General features: G+C 55.1%; 1 protein-coding gene across 1 annotated transcript in view; it reads left to right on the top strand.

Annotated features, from left to right (window-relative positions):
• LOC149433127 (protein sel-1 homolog 3-like) overlaps window positions 1-21887 on the top strand; it is a 141531-nt gene that overhangs the window by 115911 nt on the left and 3733 nt on the right. Inside the window, exons 21-22 of the mRNA XM_089664624.1 lie at window positions 7704-7831; window positions 20481-20583. Coding sequence (XP_089520750.1) covers window positions 7704-7831; window positions 20481-20583 — 231 coding nt within the window. The remainder of the gene's footprint in view (window positions 1-7703; window positions 7832-20480; window positions 20584-21887) is intronic.

The following is a 21887-nucleotide window of genomic DNA, read 5'->3' as shown; positions in this document are numbered from 1 at the left end:
GGGTGGGAATGTTCAGTGTGATGGGTGCAGGGGTCGGGGTCGGGGTGGGAATGTTCAGTGTGATGGGTGCAGTGGTCGGGGTGGGAATGTTCAGTGTGATGGGTGCAGTGGTCGGGGTGGGAATGTTCAGTGTGATGGGTGCAGTGGTCGGGGTGGGAATGTTCAGTGTGATGGGTGCAGTGGTCGGGGTGGGAATATTCAGTGTGATGGGTGCAGTGGTCGGGGTGGGAATGTTCAGTGTGATGGGTGCAGTGGTCGGGGTGGGAATGTTCAGTGTGATGGGTGCAGTGGTCGGGGTGGGAATGTTCAGTGTGATGGGTGCAGTGGTCGGGGTGGGAATGTTCAGTGTGATGGGTGCAGGGGTCGGGGTGGGAATGTTCAGTGTGATGGGTGCAGGGGTCGGGGTCGGGGTGGGAATGTTCAGTGTGATGGGTGCAGTGGTCGGGGTGGGAATGTTCAGTGTGATGGGTGCAGTGGTCGGGGTGGGAATGTTCAGTGTGATGGGTGCAGTGGTCGGGGTGGGAATGTTCAGTGTGATGGGTGCAGTGGTCGGGGTGGGAATATTCAGTGTGATGGGTGCAGTGGTCGGGGTGGGAATGTTCAGTGTGATGGGTGCAGTGGTCGGGGTGGGAATGTTCAGTGTGATGGGTGCAGTGGTCGGCGTGGGAATGTTCAGTGTGATGGGTGCAGTGGTCGGGGTCGGGGTGGGAATGTTCAGTGTGATGGGTGCAGTGGTCGGGGTGGGAATGTTCAGTGTGATGGGTGCACTGGTCGGGGTGGGAATGTTCAGTGTGATGGGTGCAGTGGTCGGGGTGGGAATATTCAGTGTGATGGGTGCAGTGGTCGGGGTGGGAATGTTCAGTGTGATGGGTGCAGTGGTCGGGGTGGGAATATTCAGTGTGATGGGTGCAGTGGTTGGGGTCGGGGTGGGAATGTTCAGTGTGATGGGTGCAGTGGTCGGGGTGGGAATGTTCAGTGTGATGGGTGCAGTGGTCGGGGTGGGAATATTCAGTGTGATGGGTGCAGTGGTCGGGGTGGGAATGTTCAGTGTGATGGGTGCAGTGGTCGGGGTGGGAATGTTCAGTGTGATGGGTGCAGTGGTCGGGGTGGGAATATTCAGTGTGATGGGTGCAGTGGTCGGGATCGGGGTGGGAATGTTCAGTGTGATGGGTGCAGTGGTCGAGGTGGGAATGTTCAGTGTGATGGGTGCAGTGGTCGGGGTGGGAATGTTCAGTGTGATGGGTGCAGTGGTCGGGGTGGGAATGTTCAGTGTGATGGGTGCTGTGGTCGGGGTGGGAATGTTCAGTGTGATGGGTGCAGTGGTCGGGGTGGGAATGTTCAGTGTGATGGGTGCAGTGGTTGGGGTCGGGGTGGGAATGTTCAGTGTGATGGGTGCAGTGGTCGGGGTGGGAATGTTCAGTGTGATGGGTGCAGTGGTCGGGGTGGGAATGTTCAGTGTGATGGGTGCAGTGGTCGGGGTGGGAATGTTCAGTGTGATGGGTGCAGTGGTCGGGGTGGGAATGTTCAGTGTGATGGGTGCAGTGGTCGGGGTGGGAATGTTCAGTGTGATGGGTGCAGTGGTCGGGGTGGGAATGTTCAGTGTGATGGGTGCAGTGGTCGGGGTGGGAATGTTCAGTGTGATGGGTGCAGTGGTCGGGGTGGGAATGTTCAGTGTGATGGGTGCAGTGGTCGGGGTGGGAATGTTCAGTGTGATGGGTGCAGGGGTCGGGGTGGGAATGTTCAGTGTGATGGGTGCAGGGGTCGGGGTCGGGGTGGGAATGTTCAGTGTGATGGGTGCAGTGGTCGGGGTGGGAATGTTCAGTGTGATGGGTGCAGTGGTCGGGGTGGGAATGTTCAGTGTGATGGGTGCAGTGGTCGGGTGGGAATATTCAGTGTGATGGGTGCAGTGGTCGGGGTGGGAATGTTCAGTGTGATGGGTGCAGTGGTCGGGGTGGGAATATTCAGTGTGATGGGTGCAGTGGTCGGGGTGGGAATGTTCAGTGTGATGGGTGCAGTGGTCGGGGTGGGAATGTTCAGTGTGATGGGTGCAGTGGTCGGGGTGGGAATGTTCAGTGTGATGGGTGCAGTGGTCGGGGTGGGAATGTTCAGTGTGATGGGTGCAGTGGTCGGGGTGGGAATGTTCAGTGTGATGGGTGCAGTGGTCGAGGTGGGAATGTTCAGTGTGATGGATGCAGTGGTCGGGGTGGGAATGTTCAGTGTGATGGGTGCAGTGGTCGGGGCGGGAATGTTCAGTGTGATGGGTGCAGTGGTCGGGGTGGGAATGTTCAGTGTGATGGGTGCAGTGGTCGGGGTGGGAATGTTCAGTGTGATGGGTGCAGTGGTTGGGGTCGGGGTGGGAATGTTCAGTGTGATGGGTGCAGTGGTCGGGGTGGGAATGTTCAGTGTGATGGGTGCAGTGGTCGGGGTGGGAATGTTCAGTGTGATGGGTGCAGTGGTTGGGGTCGGGGTGGGAATGTTCAGTGTGATGGGTGCAGTGGTCGGGGTGGGAATGTTCAGTGTGATGGGTGCAGTGGTCGGGGTGGGAATGTTCAGTGTGATGGGTGCAGTGGTCGGGCTGGGAATGTTCAGTGTGATGGGTGCAGTGGTCGGGGTGGGAATGTTCAGTGTGATGGGTGCAGTGGTTGGGGTCGGGGTGGGAATGTTCAGTGTGATGGGTGCAGTGGTCGGGGTGGGAATGTTCAGTGTGATGGGTGCAGTGGTCGGGGTGGGAATGTTCAGTGTGATGGGTGCAGTGGTCGGGGTGGGAATGTTCAGTGTGATGGGTGCAGTGGTTGGGGTCGGGGTGGGAATGTTCAGTGTGATGGGTGCAGTGGTCGGGGTGGGAATGTTCAGTGTGATGGGTGCAGTGGTCGGGGTGGGAATGTTCAGTGTGATGGGTGCAGTGGTCGGGGTGGGAGTGTTCTGTGTGATGGGTGCAGTGGTCGGGGTGGGAATGTTCAGTGTGATGGGTGCAGTGGTCGGGGTGGGAATGTTCAGTGTGATGGGTGCAGTGGTTGGGGTCGGGGTGGGAATGTTCAGTGTGATGGGTGCAGTGGTCGGGGTGGGAATGTTCAGTGTGATGGGTGCAGTGGTCGGGGTGGGAATGTTCAGTGTGATGGGTGCAGTGGTCGGGGTGGGAATGTTCAGTGTGATGGGTGCAGTGGTCGGGGTGGGAATGTTCAGTGTGATGGGTGCAGTGGTTGGGGTCGGGGTGGGAATGTTCAGTGTGATGGGTGCAGTGGTCGGGGTGGGAATGTTCAGTGTGATGGGTGCAGTGGTCGGGGTGGGAATGTTCAGTGTGATGGGTGCAGTGGTCGGGGTGGGAATGTTCAGTGTGATGGGTGCAGTGGTCGGGGTGGGAATGTTCAGTGTGATGGGTGCAGTGGTCGGGGTGGGAATGTTCAGTGTGATGGGTGCAGTGGTCGGGGTGGGAATGTTCAGTGTGATGGGTGCAGTGGTCGGGGTGGGAATGTTCAGTGTGATGGTGCAGTGGTCGGGGTGGGAATGTTCAGTGTGATGGGTGCAGTGGTCGGGGTGGGAATGTTCAGTGTGATGGGTGCAGTGGTCGGGGTGGGAATGTTCAGTGTGATGGGTGCAGTGGTCGGGGTGGGAATGTTCAGTGTGATGGGTGCAGTGGTCGGGGTGGGAATGTTCAGTGTGATGGGTGCAGTGGTCGGGGTGGGAATGTTCAGTGTGATGGGTGCAGTGGTCGGGGTGGGAATGTTCAGTGTGATGGGTGCAGTGGTCGGGGTGGGAATGTTCAGTGTGATGGGTGCAGTGGTCGGGGTGGGAATGTTCAGTGTGATGGGTGCAGTGGTCGGGGTGGGAATGTTCAGTGTGATGGGTGCAGTGGTCGGGGTGGGAATGTTCAGTGTGATGGGTGCAGTGGTCGAGGTGGGAATGTTCAGTGTGATGGATGCAGTGGTCGGGGTGGGAATGTTCAGTGTGATGGGTGCAGTGGTCGGGGCGGGAATGTTCAGTGTGATGGGTGCAGTGGTCGGGGTGGGAATGTTCAGTGTGATGGGTGCAGTGGTCGGGGTGGGAATGTTCAGTGTGATGGGTGCAGTGGTTGGGGTCGGGGTGGGAATGTTCAGTGTGATGGGTGCAGTGGTCGGGGTGGGAATGTTCAGTGTGATGGGTGCAGTGGTCGGGGTGGGAATGTTCAGTGTGATGGGTGCAGTGGTTGGGGTCGGGGTGGGAATGTTCAGTGTGATGGGTGCAGTGGTCGGGGTGGGAATGTTCAGTGTGATGGGTGCAGTGGTCGGGGTGGGAATGTTCAGTGTGATGGGTGCAGTGGTCGGGGTGGGAATGTTCAGTGTGATGGGTGCAGTGGTTGGGGTCGGGGTGGGAATGTTCAGTGTGATGGGTGCAGTGGTCGGGGTGGGAATGTTCAGTGTGATGGGTGCAGTGGTCGGGGTGGGAATGTTCAGTGTGATGGGTGCAGTGGTCGGGGTGGGAATGTTCAGTGTGATGGGTGCAGTGGTTGGGGTCGGGGTGGGAATGTTCAGTGTGATGGGTGCAGTGGTCGGGGTGGGAATGTTCAGTGTGATGGGTGCAGTGGTCGGGGTGGGAATGTTCAGTGTGATGGGTGCAGTGGTCGGGGTGGGAATGTTCAGTGTGATGGGTGCAGTGGTCGGGGTGGGAATGTTCAGTGTGATGGGTGCAGTGGTCGGGGTGGGAATGTTCAGTGTGATGGGTGCAGTGGTTGGGGTCGGGGTGGGAATGTTCAGTGTGATGGGTGCAGTGGTCGGGGTGGGAATGTTCAGTGTGATGGGTGCAGTGGTCGGGGTGGGAATGTTCAGTGTGATGGGTGCAGTGGTCGGGGTGGGAATGTTCAGTGTGATGGGTGCAGTGGTCGGGGTGGGAATGTTCAGTGTGATGGGTGCAGTGGTTGGGGTCGGGGTGGGAATGTTCAGTGTGATGGGTGCAGTGGTCGGGGTGGGAATGTTCAGTGTGATGGGTGCAGTGGTCGGGGTGGGAATGTTCAGTGTGATGGGTGCAGTGGTCGGGGTGGGAATGTTCAGTGTGATGGGTGCAGTGGTCGGGGTGGGAATGTTCAGTGTGATGGGTGCAGTGGTCGGGGTGGGAATGTTCAGTGTGATGGGTGCAGTGGACGGGGTGGGAATGTTCAGTGTGATGGGTGCAGTGGTCGGGGTGGGAATGTTCAGTGTGATGGGTGCAGTGGTCGGGGTGGGAATGTTCAGTGTGATGGGTGCAGTGGTCGGGGTGGGAATGTTCAGTGTGATGGGTGCAGTGGTCGGGGTGGGAATGTTCAGTGTGATGGGTGCAGTGGTCGGGGTGGGAATGTTCAGTGTGATGGGTGCAGTGGTCGGGGTGGGAATGTTCAGTGTGATGGGTGCAGTGGTCGGGGTGGGAATGTTCAGTGTGATGGTGCAGTGGTCGGGGTGGGAATGTTCAGTGTGATGGGTGCAGTGGTCGGGGTGGGAATGTTCAGTGTGATGGGTGCAGTGGTCGGGGTGGGAATGTTCAGTGTGATGGGTGCAGTGGTCGGGGTGGGAATGTTCAGTGTGATGGGTGCAGTGGTCGGGGTGGGAATGTTCAGTGTGATGGGTGCAGTGGTCGGGGTGGGAATGTTCAGTGTGATGGGTGCAGTGGTCGGGGTGGGAATGTTCAGTGTGATGGGTGCAGTGGTCGGGGTGGGAATGTTCAGTGTGATGGGTGCAGTGGTCGGGGTGGGAATGTTCAGTGTGATGGGTGCAGTGGTCGGGGTGGGAATGTTCAGTGTGATGGGTGCAGTGGTCGGGGTGGGAATGTTCAGTGTGATGGGTGCAGTGGTCGGGGTGGGAATGTTCAGTGTGATGGGTGCAGTGGACGGGGTGGGAATGTTCAGTGTGATGGGTGCAGTGGTCGGGGTGGGAATGTTCAGTGTGATGGGTGCAGTGGTCGGGGTGGGAATGTTCAGTGTGATGGTGCAGTGGTCGGGGTGGGAATGTTCAGTGTGATGGGTGCAGTGGTCGGGGTGGGAATGTTCAGTGTGATGGGTGCAGTGGTCGGGGTGGGAATGTTCAGTGTGATGGTGCAGTGGTCGGGGTGGGAATGTTCAGTGTGATGGTGCAGTGGTCGGGGTGGGAATGTTCAGTGTGATGGGTGCAGTGGTCGGGGTGGGAATGTTCAGTGTGATGGGTGCAGTGGTCGGGGTGGGAATGTTCAGTGTGATGGGTGCAGTGGTCGGGGTGGGAATGTTCAGTGTGATGGGTGCAGTGGTCGGGGTGGGAATGTTCAGTGTGATGGGTGCAGTGGTCGGGGTGGGAATGTTCAGTGTGATGGGTGCAGTGGTCGGGGTGGGAATGTTCAGTGTGATGGGTGCAGTGGTCGGGGTGGGAATGTTCAGTGTGATGGGTGCAGTGGTCGGGGTGGGAATGTTCAGTGTGATGGGTGCAGTGGTCGGGGTGGGAATGTTCAGTGTGATGGGTGCAGTGGTCGGGGTGGGAATGTTCAGTGTGATGGGTGCAGTGGTCGGGGTGGGAATGTTCAGTGTGATGGGTGCAGTGGACGGGGTGGGAATGTTCAGTGTGATGGGTGCAGTGGTCGGGGTGGGAATGTTCAGTGTGATGGGTGCAGTGGTCGGGGTGGGAATGTTCAGTGTGATGGGTGCAGTGGTCGGGGTGGGAATGTTCAGTGTGATGGGTGCAGTGGTCGGGGTGGGAATGTTCAGTGTGATGGGTGCAGTGGTCGGGGTGGGAATGTTCAGTGTGATGGGTGCAGTGGTCGGGGTGGGAATGTTCAGTGTGATGGGTGCAGTGGTCGGGGTGGGAATGTTCAGTGTGATGGGTGCAGTGGTCGGGGTGGGAATGTTCAGTGTGATGGGTGCAGTGGACGGGGTGGGAATGTTCAGTGTGATGGGTGCAGTGGTCGGGGTGGGAATGTTCAGTGTGATGGGTGCAGTGGTCGGGGTGGGAATGTTCAGTGTGATGGTGCAGTGGTCGGGGTGGGAATGTTCAGTGTGATGGGTGCAGTGGTCGGGGTGGGAATGTTCAGTGTGATGGGTGCAGTGGTCGGGGTGGGAATGTTCAGTGTGATGGTGCAGTGGTCGGGGTGGGAATGTTCAGTGTGATGGTGCAGTGGTCGGGGTGGGAATGTTCAGTGTGATGGGTGCAGTGGTCGGGGTGGGAATGTTCAGTGTGATGGGTGCAGTGGTCGGGGTGGGAATGTTCAGTGTGATGGGTGCAGTGGTCGGGGTGGGAATGTTCAGTGTGATGGGTGCAGTGGTCGGGGTGGGAATGTTCAGTGTGATGGGTGCAGTGGTCGGGGTTGGGGTGGGAATGTTCAGTGTGATGGGTGCAGTGGTCAGGGTGGGAATGTTCAGTGTGATGGGTGCAGTGGTCGGGGTGGGAATGTTCAGTGTGATGGGTGCAGTGGTCGGGGTGGGAATGTTCAGTGTGATGGGTGCAGTGGTCGGGGTGGGAATGTTCAGTGTGATGGGTGCAGTGGTCGAGGTGGGAATGTTCAGTGTGATGGGTGCAGTGGTCGGGGTGGGAATGTTCAGTGTGATGGGTGCAGTGGTCGGGGTGGGAATGTTCAGTGTGATGGGTGCAGTGGTAGATGATGTCTCTCTCTCCGGACGTTGAGTACTCGGTATAAGTTCCATCTTCTGTCACACTGAAGACATCCTTTCTTTCCTCACTCTGGATGGTGTCATCAGACCGTCCTCAGGAGATTGCATGTGTGTGTTGTGATTGCAGGGTCTGTACAATCTGGGGGTCCTGATGGAAGAAGGGGTCTCCCTCCCCCACTCTACACTACGCAGACTTGGCTTCAACAGTTCCGTCTGTGCCAACAACTTCACCATCATCATCGAGCTGTACAGAAGGTGAGAGCTGACCGGAGACTCTTCTCCTAACCCCGACCCTAAGGTGCCCCGGAGACTCTTCTCCTAACCCCGACCCTAATGTGCACCGGAGACTCTTCTCCTAACCCCGACCCTAATGTGCACCGGAGACTCTTCTCCTAACCCCGACCCTGAGGTGCCCCGGAGACTCTTCTCCTAACCCCGACCCTAAGGTGCCCCGGAGACTCTTCTCCTAACCCCGACCCTAATGTGCACCGGAGACTCTTCTCCTAACCCCGACCCTGAGGTGCCCCGGAGACTCTTCTCCTAACCCCGACCCTGAGGTGCACTGGAGACTCTTCTCCTAACCCCGACCCTGAGGTGCACCGGAGACTCTTCTCCTAACCCCGACCCTAAGGTGCACCGGAGACTCTTCTCCTAACCCCGACCCTGAGGTGCACTGGAGACTCTTCTCCTAACCCCGACCCTGAGGTGCACCGGAGACTCTTCTCCTAACCCCGACCCTAAGGTGCCCCGGAGACTCTTCTCCTAACCCCGACCCTGAGGTGCACCGGAGACTCTTCTCCTAACCCCGACCCTGAGGTGCACCGGAGACTCTTCTCCTAACCCCGACCCTGAGGTGCACCGGAGACTCTTCTCCTAACCCCGACCCTGAGGTGCACCGGAGACTCTTCTCCTAACCCCGACCCTGAGGTGCACCGGAGACACTTCTCCTAACCCCGACCCTAAGGTGCCCCGGAGACTCTTCTCCTAACCTGATTGTGTCACAATGTGTCTAATAATAGTGTGTGACTGTGGGGGAGGGGACATTAGAGTGTAAGCTCCTCTGTACAGAGACTGATGGGACTGTGGGGGAGGGGACATTAGAGTGTGAGCTCCTCTGTACAGAGACTGATGGGACTGCGGGGGAGGGGACATTAGAGTGTGAGCTCCTCTGGTACAGAGACTGATGGGACTGTGGGGGAGGGGACATTAGAGTGTAAGCTCCTCTGTACAGAGACTGTGGGGGAGGGGACATTAGAGTGTGAGCTCCTCTGGTACAGAGACTGATGGGACTGTGGGGGAGGGGACATTAGAGTGTGAGCTCCTCTGTACAGAGACTGATGGGACTGTGGGGGAGGGGACATTAGAGTGTGAGCTCCTCTGGTACAGAGACTGATGGGACTGTGGGGGAGGGGACATTAGAGTGTAAGCTCCTCTGTACAGAGACTGTGGGGGAGGGGACATTAGAGTGTGAGCTCCTCTGGTACAGAGACTGATGGGACTGTGGGGGAGGGGACATTAGAGTGTAAATTTTTTGTTTATTAAAATCTTGCAAACAAACATCATAAAAAACATATTTACATAAATACAGAATAAAATATATATAATTAAACAAAACCAGCTACTTCAGCAAAATACCAACAAATCCTGACGTCACCTAAACACCCCCTCAGGCTAAGAAACGATTAAACATTCATCCCATACATTGATCCCACACACTGATCCCACACATTGATCCCACACATTGATCCCACACACTGATCCCATACATCGATCCCATACATCGATCCCATGCATCGATCCCACGCATTGATCCCACGCATTGATCCCACGCATTGATCCCACGCATTGATCCCACGCATTGATCCCATGCATTGATCCCACACATTGATCCCACACACTGATCCCACACATTGATCCCACACATTGATCCCATACATTGATCCCATACACTGATCCCACACATTGATCCCATACATTGATCCCATACATTGATCCCACACATTGATCCCACACATTGATCCCACACATTGATCCCATACATTGATCCCATACATTGATCCCACACATTGATCCCATACATTGATCCCACACATTGATCCCACACATTGATCCCATACATTGATCCCATACATTGATCCCACACATTGATCCCATACATTGATCCCATACATTGATCCCACACATTGATCCCATACATTGATCCCACACATTGATCCCACACATTGATCCCACACATTGATCCCACACATTGATCCCACACATTGATCCCACACATTGATCCCACACATTGATCCCACACACTGATCCCACACACTGATCCCATGCATCGATCCCACGCATCGATCCCATGCATCGATCCCACGCATCGATCCCACGCATTGATCCCACGCATTGATCCCACGCATTGATCCCACGCATCGATCCCACACATCGATCCCACACATTGATCCCACACATTGATCCCACACATTGATCCCACACATTGATCCCACACATTGATCCCATACATTGATCCCACACATTGATCCCACACATTGATCCCACACACTGATCCCATACATCGATCCCACGCATTGATCCCACGCATTGATCCCACGCATTGATCCCACGCATTGATCCCACGCATTGATCCCACGCATTGATCCCACGCATCGATCCCACGCATCGATCCCACGCATCGATCCCACGCATTGATCCCACGCATCGATCCCACGCATCGATCCCACGCATTGATCCCACGCATTGATCCCACGCATCGATCCCACACATCGATCCCACACATCGATCCCACACATCGATCCCACACATTGATCCCACACATTGATCCCACACACTGATCCCACACATTGATCCCACACATTGATCCCACACATTGATCCCACACATTGATCCCACACATTGATCCCACACACTGATCCCACACACTGATCCCACACACTGATCCCACACACTGATCCCATACATTGATCCCATACACTGATCCCATACATTGATCCCATACATGCCGCCTTTCTTCAAAAATCTGATGTTACAAAATCTAGGGGACGTGAAAGGACAGAAAGAGAAGCCACGCCCCCAGAGACTGACAGACAGCAGCTACGGGGACCTGACATTCCTCCACCCCTTTGTCCAGGCTCCCGGCCGCCACCTGTCGTTCTCAAGACCCTGAATCTTCCCAACCTCACCCAGTATGTTGTTCACCACCACCTCGGCAGGAGGAAACCTGACATCGTGCATTCCACGTGTGGTAACGGACTACTAAGCTAACTAGAAAAAGTGTCTCAAAATCAAAGACCCGGAGAGTCTGAAAGGCTCTGTAAGACCACTCCGCGTAACTCAAGCGGGAAAGGAAAGGGATCCCCAGAGCCCCACCCACCCGCTTGTAGACTTCTATATTGAAGGGGCACTGAAGCAAGAAATGGTCCATCGTCTCCTCCACTCCACCGCACTCCACTCTTGGACAACCACGGTTCTCCGCAGAGCGATGCTTCAGGTTGCCCTTCACATAGAGTCTGCCATGGAACGAGAGCCAGGCCAAATCCCAAAACTTTAAAGGGATTCTCTCCAGATTCATCAAACGCAGACCCTCCCTCATAACCGGGCCTGGGCAATCCCTCCCTCATAACCGGGCCTGGGCAATCCCTCCCTCATAACCGGGCCTGGGCAATCCCTCCCTCATAATCGGGCCTGGGCAATCCCTCCCTCATAACCGGGCCTGGGCAAACCCTCCCTCATAACCGGGCCTGAACAATCCCTCCCTCATAACTGGGCCTGGGCAATCCCTCCCTCATAACTGGGCCTGGGCAATCCCTCCCTCATAACTGGGCCTGGGCAATCCCTCCCCCATAACCGGGCCTGGGCAATCCCTCAAGGCCAATGGCTCGCTAAAGGCAGATTCAACAACCCTCCTCTCCAGGGCCTTCCTAGGAAGAGACTTCATTTCCTCCGCCGTCACTCGCCAATGTGAAGCATTTTCAGACATGGGGCAACATAAGCCGGGAGCTCACCATGTTGGACCCTCAGGCTTCTCACTGCCCACCATTCTCCCAGCTCCGCAGAAAAAGCCTAAACCAGGACTGAAAAATACCAACCCACCCAGGCGGTTCCTCTGCCAACATGCTACCAAAATTAGGTTTCAAAAACATCAGAGAAAAGGAAACCACTGGGTTGACCATACCTAGACCACCCATCCGCCTGGGAAGGTAGGTTACAGACCTCTTAATGAGGTTCAGTTTGTGCCCCCATAACAGCTGGAAGACACAACTGTAGATCCTCGCATAGAGAGACACTGGAACACAGACAAAGCTGTCATACAGAAATACCGGGATCAGGGAAGTTCTAATCAGGTCAATCCTTTCCCTGGAAGAGAGTTTCCAATCCTTCCAGCTGGCCACCTTGGCATCGGCATCTTGTAGCCTGCTTACCCAATGTGCCGTAATCACCGGGACCAAATCTGATGCCTAAAACTTTAATTTCCTGCTGGGGCTCTGGGAAGGCGTCCGGAAGGGTAAAGCCTTCACCTTCCTCTCCCATCCAGAAAACCTCACTCTTATCCTGATCGATCTTTGAGCCAGATGCCTCAGCATACTGTTCCATCACCGAGACCACCTCCTCCGCCTCCTGCCTCAGCGTACTGTTCCATCACCGAGACCACCTCCTCCGCCTCCTGCCTCAGCATACTGTTCCATCACCGAGACCCCCTCCTCCGCCTCCTGCCTCAGCATACTGTTCCATCACCAAGACCACCTCCTCCACCTCCTGCCTCAGCATACTGTTCCATCACCGAGACCACCTCCTCCTCCTCCTGCCTCAGCATACTGTTCCATCACCGAGACCCCCTCCTCCACCTCCTGCCTCAGCATACTGTTCCATCACCGAGACCACCTCCTCTGCCTCCTGCCTCAGCATACTGTTCTATCACCAAGACCCCCTCTTCCACCTCCTGCCTCAGCATACTGTTCTATCACCGAGACCACCTTCTCCACCTCCTGCCTCAGCGTACTGTTCCATCATCGAGACCACCTCCTCCGCCTCAGCATACTGTTCCATCACCGAGACCACCTCCTCCGCCTCCTGCCTCAGCGTACTGTTCCATCACCGAGACCACCTTCTCCACCTCCTGCCTCAGCGTACTGTTCCATCATCGAGACCACCTCCTCCGCCTCAGCATACTGTTCCATCACCGAGACCACCTCCTCCGCCTCCTGCCTCAGCGTACTGTTCCATCACCGAGACCACCTCCTCTGCCTCCTGCCTCAGCGTACTGTTCCATCATCGAGACCACCTCCTCCGCCTCAGCATACTGTTCCATCCCCGAGACCACCTCCTCTACCTCCTGCCTCAGCGTACTGTTCCATCATCGAGACCACCTCCTCTACCTCCTGCCTCAGCGTACTGTTCCATCATCGAGACCACCTCCTCTGCCTCAGCATACTGTTCCATCACCGAGACCACCTCCTCCGCCTCCTGCCTCAGCGTACTGTTCCATCACCGAGACCACCTCCTCCGCCTCCTGCTTCAGCGTACTGTTCCATTACCGAGACCACCTCCTCCGCCTCCTGCCTCAGCATACTGTTCCATCACCGAGACCACCTCCTCCGCCTCCTGCCTCAGCGTACTGTTCCATCACCGAGACCACCTCCTCCGCCTCCTGCTTCAGCGTACTGTTCCATCACCGAGACCACCTTCTCCACCCCCTGCCTCAGCGTACTGTTCCATCACCTAGACCACCTCCACCTCCACCTCCTGCCTCAGCGTACTGTTCCATCACCTAGACCACCTCCACCTCCACCTCCTGCCTCAGCATACTGTTCCATCACCGAGACCACCTTCTCCACCTCCTGCCTCAGCGTACTGTTCCATCACCGAGACCACCTCCTCCTCCTCCTGCCTCAGCGTACTGTTCCATCACCGAGACCACCTCCTCCGTCTCCTGCTTCAGCATACTGTTCCATCACCGAGACCACCTCCTCCGTCTCCTGCCTCAGCATACTGTTCCATCACCGAGACCACCTCCTCCGCCTCCTGCCTCAGCATACTGTTCCATCACCGAGACCACCTCCTCCGTCTCCTGCCTCAGCATACTGTTCCATCACCGAGACCACCTCCTCCACCTCCTGCCTCAGCGTACTGTTCCATCACCGAGACCACCTCCTCCACCTCCTGCCTCAGCATACTGTTCCATCACCGAGACCACCTTCTCCACCTCCTGCCTCAGCATACTGCTCCATCAAATAATAAATAATTTGCGCTAGTAAATATATATAAATATATATAAAGAAATCATCAAATCATAAGTCCAGAAAAATATATATATACCAATACCACAGAAAAATATAAAAAACTTTTTAGGTGCAAAAAAAACTTTTGTGCAAAAGGAGTGTCTCAATATAAAAAAAAAGTGTCTCAATATAAAAAAATTTCACCAAAAAACCTTGATAATATAATGGCAGATCATCCATAAAAATATCTTCAGAAACGGAAGCTCTCCAACACACCGATCCTCATCGATCGAAATAACAGGACGAAAAACTTTGTAGTTAATCGAAAATCCACTTCTCCAATAGAAAAAGGACCACCTTCAAACGTATCCATGGGGGGAAATGCCAAGCACTCGAGAGAAACAGAAAGACTTCATGGTGCAATATTATAAAAACCAATTCCTTTATTAGATACTCATTGCACTTACTCAAGAGGTGTCCCAGCCGACACCAGCATCAACAGCATAACAGCAATCACATAAACGAGCCTGGCTACTCAGCACATGTGCAATAGCTGGCAGTCAAAAACGTAATGACATCACATCAATCAAGCTCCGACCACCTCCTCCGCCTCCTGCTTCAGCGTAATGTTCCATCACCGAGACCACCTCCTCCGCCTTCTGCCTCAGTGTACTGTTCCATCACCGAGACCACCTCCTCCGCCTCCTGCTTCAGCGTAATGTTCCATCACCGAGACCACCTCCTCCGCCTTCTGCCTCAGTGTACTGTTCCATCACCGAGACCACCTCCTCCGCCTCCTGCCTCAGCGTACTGTTCCATCACCGAGACCACCTCCTCCGCCTCCTGCCTCAGCGTACTGTTCCATCACCGAGACCACCTCCTCCGCCTCCTGCCTCAGCGTACTGTTCCATCACCTCCTCCGCCTCCTGCCTCAGCGTACTGTTCCATCACCGAGACCACCTCCTCCAACTCCTGCCTCAGCGTACTGTTCCATCACCGAGACCACCTCCCCCGCCTCCTGCCTCAGCGTACTGTTCCATCACCGGGACCACCTCCTCCGCCTCCTGCCTCAGCGTACTGTTCCATCACCGGGACCACCTCCTCCGCCTCCTGCTTCAGCGTACTGTTCCATTACCGAGACCACCTCCTCTGCCTCCTGCTTCAGCCTACTGTTCCATCACCGAGACCACCTCCTCCGCCTCCTGCCTCAGCGTACTGTTCTATCACCTCCTCCACCTCCTCCGCCTCCTGCCTCAGCGTACTGTTCCATCACCGAGACCACCTCCTCCAACTCCTGCCTCAGCGTACTGTTCCATCACCGAGACCACCTCCCCCGCCTCCTGCCTCAGCGTACTGTTCCATCACCGGGACCACCTCCTCCGCCTCCTGCCTCAGCGTACTGTTCCATCACCGGGACCACCTCCTCCGCCTCCTGCTTCAGCGTAATGTTCCATCACCGAGACCACCTCCTCCAACTCCTGCCTCAGCGTACTGTTCCATCACCGAGGCCACCTCCTCCGCCTCCTGCCTCAGCGTACTGTTCCATCACCGAGGCCACCTCCTCCGCCTCCTGCCTCAGCGTACTGTTCCATCACCGAGACCACCTCCTCCGCCTCCTGCCTCAGCATACTGTTCCATCACCGAGACCACCTCCTCCGCCTCCTGCCTCAGCGTACTGTTCAATCACCGAGCCCACCCTCCGCCTCCTGCCTCAGCGTACTGTTCCATTACCGAGACCACCTCCTCCTGCCTCAGCGTACTGTTCAATCACCGAGCCCACCCTCCGCCTCCTGCCTCAGCGTACTGTTCCATCACCGAGACCACCTCCTCCGCCTCCTGCCTCAGCATACTGTTCCATCACCGAGGCCACCTCCTCCGCCTCCTGCGTCCTGGAGATGAAAACAGACACGTTATCAGCATAGGCCACGACCCTAAGAGGGGGCTCCCCAGGAATGCCCAAAGGAACTCCACACAACGGTCCGCTCTCTAACCTCCGAATGAAGGGATCGATTACAAACGCATATAGCAGAGGACTCAAAGGACATCCCTGACACACATCTGAGACAACCTCAAAGGGCCGTTCAATCCAACCATTCACAAGCATGAAGCTTTCAGCCCCTCTGTATAAAGTCTTTAGCCAATCGATAAAGCCCCCTGTGGCAAACTTGCTCATCCTTGTTGGAGCGGAGTCCCCCTTTTCCACTCTCTTTTTCGTGTTCTGTCTGTTTATTTGAGGCATTCCTCAGCCTCATTCCTACCCTCCTCCCTTCCTGAGAGGCAAACGTTATCTCCTGGCAATGGCGTGGAACAACCAGGAAGACATGAGAGTGGAGACAGGCCGTCTACTAAAGTGTAACTTTTGTCACCCAAAATGGCATAAGCCCACACATTATCAAACTGACCAGAGTAAATGCACATTCCTCAGGTCAACTGTATGGTTCATGTCATGGGATATGAAGCTGGTAGTTTAGTTTAGAGTTCCCCAATGACCACTCCAAAATGTGTAGTCAGAGCCCCCCCCCCTCCCCTTGAGAGGGACTTTCAAGAGAGTTAGAGCTTGTCACACACACACACACAGAGATCTCCGAGGTAACATCGTAACAGAGGAGATCAAAGAACCTTTCTGCTCTGCATCTTGGATTTGCAAACTCAGGCATATGGGCAAGTAACTCAACCCTGTAATCTTCTTCCTAATTATCTCTTTGCTGTGTCTTTATATACATATATATATATTTTTGTGACATCTCTTTGTAAATATTTTATTGCACCTGTCTGACGCCTTTAGTAATAAAACTTTCTTTCTGAAAGTGTTAAACTGTTTCTAAGCGCTTACTTGCAATTCACGAATCCCTGCCTGTGAAGAGACGCTACTGTGGTTATATCTCTGTATAGCAGGTCCGCGGGCCGTGCTATACAGATCAATATTTCAATCATTATAGTGTATATTTGATAACGGGAGTTTCCCGTCTCCGACAAAAGTGGTGGTGGCAGTAGAGGGTTAGTTGCGTAATTAACCTGACCCAGTAACAAGCACATCCAGGCTGCAGGCACCGGTTGTAGTCCATTAGCTGGGCAATCGCTGTGTAGGGTGCAGCTGGGTGAGGCCTTGTTACGCGTGTCACACCACGGTTTTGGATCGATCGGCCGGCCCTTCGGTCGCTAGTTTGGGGAGAAGGTCTGGGGTCTGACGCCGTGGGCGTGACGTATTACTGTTAGTCGCGGTCATGCGATTGTCGCCTGTTGGTGGCGGCGACCGCGGGCTGTGACACCCCCCTCCAGGCCATACTTGCCAAGAAGCAGCCATAGGTACTCATGATTGACTCAATCAAAAGCTTTGGCCTGATCCAATGCCAGCAGGAACTTTCTCCAGCCTGCAGCCCTGCACCGCTCCAGGGCCTCCTGGACAGCTAACACCGCTGAAAAAGTGCTTCTTCCCTGAACCGAACAGTGCTGATGGCGAGAAAGTAAATTGCCCGCAACAGACGATAAACGCCAGAAAATGATCTTTGCCAGTATCTTCCTATCACCATTGAGAAGGCTAATGGGCCGCCAATTCTCAATTCTCGAGGAATCCTTACCCTTTGACAGAAGAATCACTGCAGATTGTCGCATGGAGGGAGAGAGCGAACCCTCTCTCAGACATGGAGGGGGAGGGCGAACCCTCTCTCAGACATGGAGGGGGAGGGCGAACCCTCTCTCAGACATGGAGGGAGAGAGCGAACCCTCTCTCAGACATGGAGGGGGAGGGCGAACCCTCTCTCAGACATGGAGGGGGAGGGCGGACCCTCTCTCAGACATGGAGGGAGAGAGCGAACCCTCTCTCAGACATGGAGGGGGAGGGCGAACCCTCTCTCAGACATGGAGGGGGAGGGCGAACCCTCTCTCAGACATGGAGGGGGAGGGCGGACCCTCTCTCAGACATGGAGGGCGGACCCTCTCTCAGACATGGAGGGGGAGGGCGAACCCTCTCTCAGACATGGAGGGGGAGGGGGAGGGCGAACCCTCTCTCAGACATGGAGGGGGAGGGCGAACCCTCTCTCAGACATGGAGGGGGAGGGCGGACCCTCTCTCAGACAGCCATTAAACACCTCCAACAAATATGGGACCAGAGTCACCTTGAAGTGCTTATAAAACTCGGCTGTCAATCCGTCTGGCCCAGGCGACTTCTTCATGGCAAGCTGATCAATAGCTTTCACCACCTCATCTGCCGTGATGTCCTCTGTCACCTCACAAGAGAACTGCCATTTCCCAGTCCTGGAGTAGAGTCCAGAAAACCCAACATGCTCACCCGATCGAGGTCCCTCCTACCCAGGACTCACAGGAGAACTGCCATTTCCCAGTCCTGGAGTAGAGTCCAGAAAACCCAACATGCTCACCCGATCGAGGTCCCTCCTACTAAGGACTCACAGGAGAACTGCCATTTCCCAGTCCTGGAGTAGAGTCCAGAAAACCCAACATGCTCACCCGATCGAGGTCCCTCCTACCCAGGACTCACAGGAGAACTGCCATTTCCCAGTCCTGGAGTAGAGTCCAGAAAACCCAACATGTTCGCCCGATCGAGGTCCCTCCTACCCAGGACTCACAGGAGAACTGCCATTTCCCAGTCCTGGAGTAGAGTCCAGAAAACCCAACATGCTCACCCGATCGAGGTCCCTCCTACCCAGGACTCAGGAGAACTGCCATTTCCCAGTCCTGGAGTAGAATCCAGAAAACCCAACATGCTCACCCGATCGAGGTCCCTCCTACCCAGGACTCACAGGAGAACTGCCATTTCCCAGTCCTGGAGTAGAGTCCAGAAAACCCGACATGCTCGCCCGATCGAGGTCCCTCCTACCCAGGACTCACAGGAGAACTGCCATTTCCCAGTCCTGGAGTAGAGTCTAGAAAACCCGACATGCTCGCCCGATCGAGGTCCCTCCTACCCAGGAGGTCAGCATAATATGACCTGGAGGTTTCCAGGATCCCTGACTTGGACTTTGTCAGGGAACCCGTACTGTCAGCCAGGACTACAACTGACTTCACTGCTCTACCTTGTTTGCAGTTCTGGTAAGGGTCGGGCGAGTGATATTTCCCATAATCCCTTTCCAGAACCAAAGAGGCATGCCTGTCATATTGACACTGCCTGAGGAGGAGTGTACCCTCAGAGATCGCTTCTGGATCTCCATTATTGGAGACAAGCCGATCGAGCTTCCTCCGCAGACGCTGGTAGGTGACATACTTATCAAGCTGTTTATTCCTTCCTATGGCCTTGAACCCAACGATCCTTCGTTTTGTAAGCTCCCACCACTCGGACTTACTGCTGCAAACGTCCATGATTGATACCTGTGCCTGAAAACAATCCTCCAAGGATGGACTCACCTCATCGTCCAGGAGTGCCGAATTCAGCTTCCAGGTACCCCTCCCCCTAGGTGGTGTATCGGGGCCACTCAGAGTCACAGACAGAATACAGTGATCAGAAAACTCCACCGCCTGACACACTGGTGCCGAGAAGGCGGAGTTCCCCTTTAAAAAAAACCTATCTATTCTACTCTGACTGGAACCTCTCTGAAAAGTGAATCCCGTGTCGTCTGGGCAGCAATGAATGTGCACATCAACCAGACCTGCCTCTCTAGGCGTCACAGTCCAGCCTGACTCCGGTCCCTCTCCTGTCCTTAGTCCTAGTGACGGTGTTAAAGTCACCACCGAAGACAACTTGCTGGGCTGTAAAAAGGAAAGGCTTGATCTTCATGAAGAGGCATTTCCTGTCCCATTTTGTCTGGGGCCCATAGATGTTAATCAGGCGCAGGTCCTGCCCCCCCATGGAGACGTCTAAGACCATGCATCTCCCCATTTCTACCTCAATAATCCGCCGACAGGTTACCATGCCGGAAAAAAGTACCGCAACTCCAGTGTAAGGCTCGGCCGCAAGAGACCAGAAGGAGGGGCCGCGCCTCCACTCCTTCTTCGCCATATGAACATCCCCCAAACTGGACAACCTGGTCTCCTGCAAAAAGAAAATGTCAGCATCAAACCTGCTGAGCAAAAATAAGGCCATGTTACGAGCGCTTACTGATTTTATGCTGGAGACATTAATGGTCGCCACCTTCAAAGGAGTGGGAACCGCCATCAGGATGATCGAGGTACCCGTTTCTTAGCCTGCTTACCCCCCTCCCTACTTGGAGACCCTACACGCTTCATAGTCCTCTGTGATTCCTCCTCCATGGAAACCAGAGACTTATCACCTGAAGATCCCTCATCCTCCACCTCAGATAACACTTCAAATGTGTTTGACACCTCCACCCTCCCAGGGTCAGGTACAGGCACATCCTTCTTCCGCTTCTTCTTCCCAGACTTCCTTTTTGCCTCCAACCACTCCATATCATCATTTGATAAACCGGCCTGCAAAGCCCCCTCCCCTTCCCTTCCACCATCACCCACAACAACATCATCCACCCCACTCTCTCCACTCACCACAGCAGTCCCCCCAACCTTCACCCCAACACCCCCACCATCATTCACTCCACCCCCAGCGCCTCACACCCTCTGACCCTCCGACGCCGGTGAGCCGTAAGCTCCTCTGGTGCAAGGGATCGATGATTTGTCTCTGGTATGTTCCATCGTTGGTATGATCTCAGTAACATGCTGATTGTAGCTCTGGCTTTCGGGAGAATGTATGGAATATCACATGTTAGCGTGTTGTGCAGATGTCGGGATCATGAGAAGGAAGACTCGTATGTCCCGTGTAGTCTGGCACTCCTGAACACGTATCTTCTCTATGTCTGGACATTTCATGGCTCCCTCCTGAAGGTAAGCTGGATTTGATCTTTTCCCTGAATGCTGGCGATGAGTTGAACTGCATTGAAGTCAATGGGAGCCGAATCTGTGAATGATAGAGACTCTCATCTTCTGGGCTAATAGTCAAGGGGTGTAAAATAATAGCGGGGGGATGGGCACTGTCATGGGGAACATGTACCAATGCATAGCGAGGGGGGGGGATGGGCACAGTCATGGGGAACATGTACCAATACATAGCGAGGGGGGGGGGGTGGACACAGTCATGGGAAACATGTACCAATACATAGCGAGGGGGGGGATGGGCACAGTCATGGGAAACATGTACCAATGCATAGCGAGGGGGGGGATGGGCACAGTCATGGGGAACATGTACCAATGCATAGCGAGGGAGGGGGATGGGCACAGTCATGGGGAACATGTACCAATGCATAGCGAGGGGGGGGATGGGCACAGTCATGGGGAACATGTACCAATACATAGCGAGGGGAGGGGATGGGCACAGTCATGGGGAACATGTACCAATACATAGCGAGGGGGGGGATGGGCACAGTCATGGGGAACATGTACCAATGCATAGCGAGGGGGGGGGATGGGCACAGTCATGGGAAACATGTACCAATACATAGCGAGGGGGGGGGGATGGGCACAGTCATGGGGAACATGTACCAATGCATAGCGAGGGGGGGGGGATGGGCACAGTCATGGGAAACATGTACCAATACATAGCGAGGGGGGGGGGCACAGTCATGGGGAACATGTACCAATGCATAGCGAGGGGGGGGGATGGGCACAGTCATGGGGAACATGTACCAATGCATAGCGAGGGGGGGGGGGATGGGCACAGTCATGGGGAACATGTACCAATACATAGCGAGGGGGGGATGGGCACAGTCATGGGGAACATGTACCAATACATAGCGAGGGGGGGGATGGGCACAGTCATGGGGAACATGTACCAATGCATAGCGAGGGGGGGGATGGGCACAGTCATGGGGAACATGTACCAATGCATAGCGAGGGGGGGGATGGGCACAGTCATGGGGAACATATACCAATACATAGCGAGGGGGGGGGGATGGGCACAGTCATGGGGAACATGTACCAATACATAGCGAGGGGGGGGGGATGGGCACAGTTATGGGGAACATGTACCAATACATAGCGAGGGGGGGGGGATGGGCACAGTCATGGGGAACATGTACCAATACATAGCGAGGGGGGGGGGATGGGCACAGTTATGGGGAACATGTACCAATACATAGCGAGGGGGGGGGGATGGGCACAGTTATGGGGAACATGTACCAATGCAAAAAAAT

The sequence above is a fragment of the Staurois parvus genome, unplaced genomic scaffold (genome assembly GCF_062004578.1).
Source record: "Staurois parvus isolate SC_StPar_1 unplaced genomic scaffold, SC_StPar_1.0 ptg001973l, whole genome shotgun sequence".
Taxonomy (NCBI): Eukaryota; Metazoa; Chordata; class Amphibia; order Anura; family Ranidae; genus Staurois; species Staurois parvus.
The sequence above is the reverse complement of the archived record's forward strand: the minus strand, read 5'-3'. Positions and strand labels throughout refer to the sequence as shown.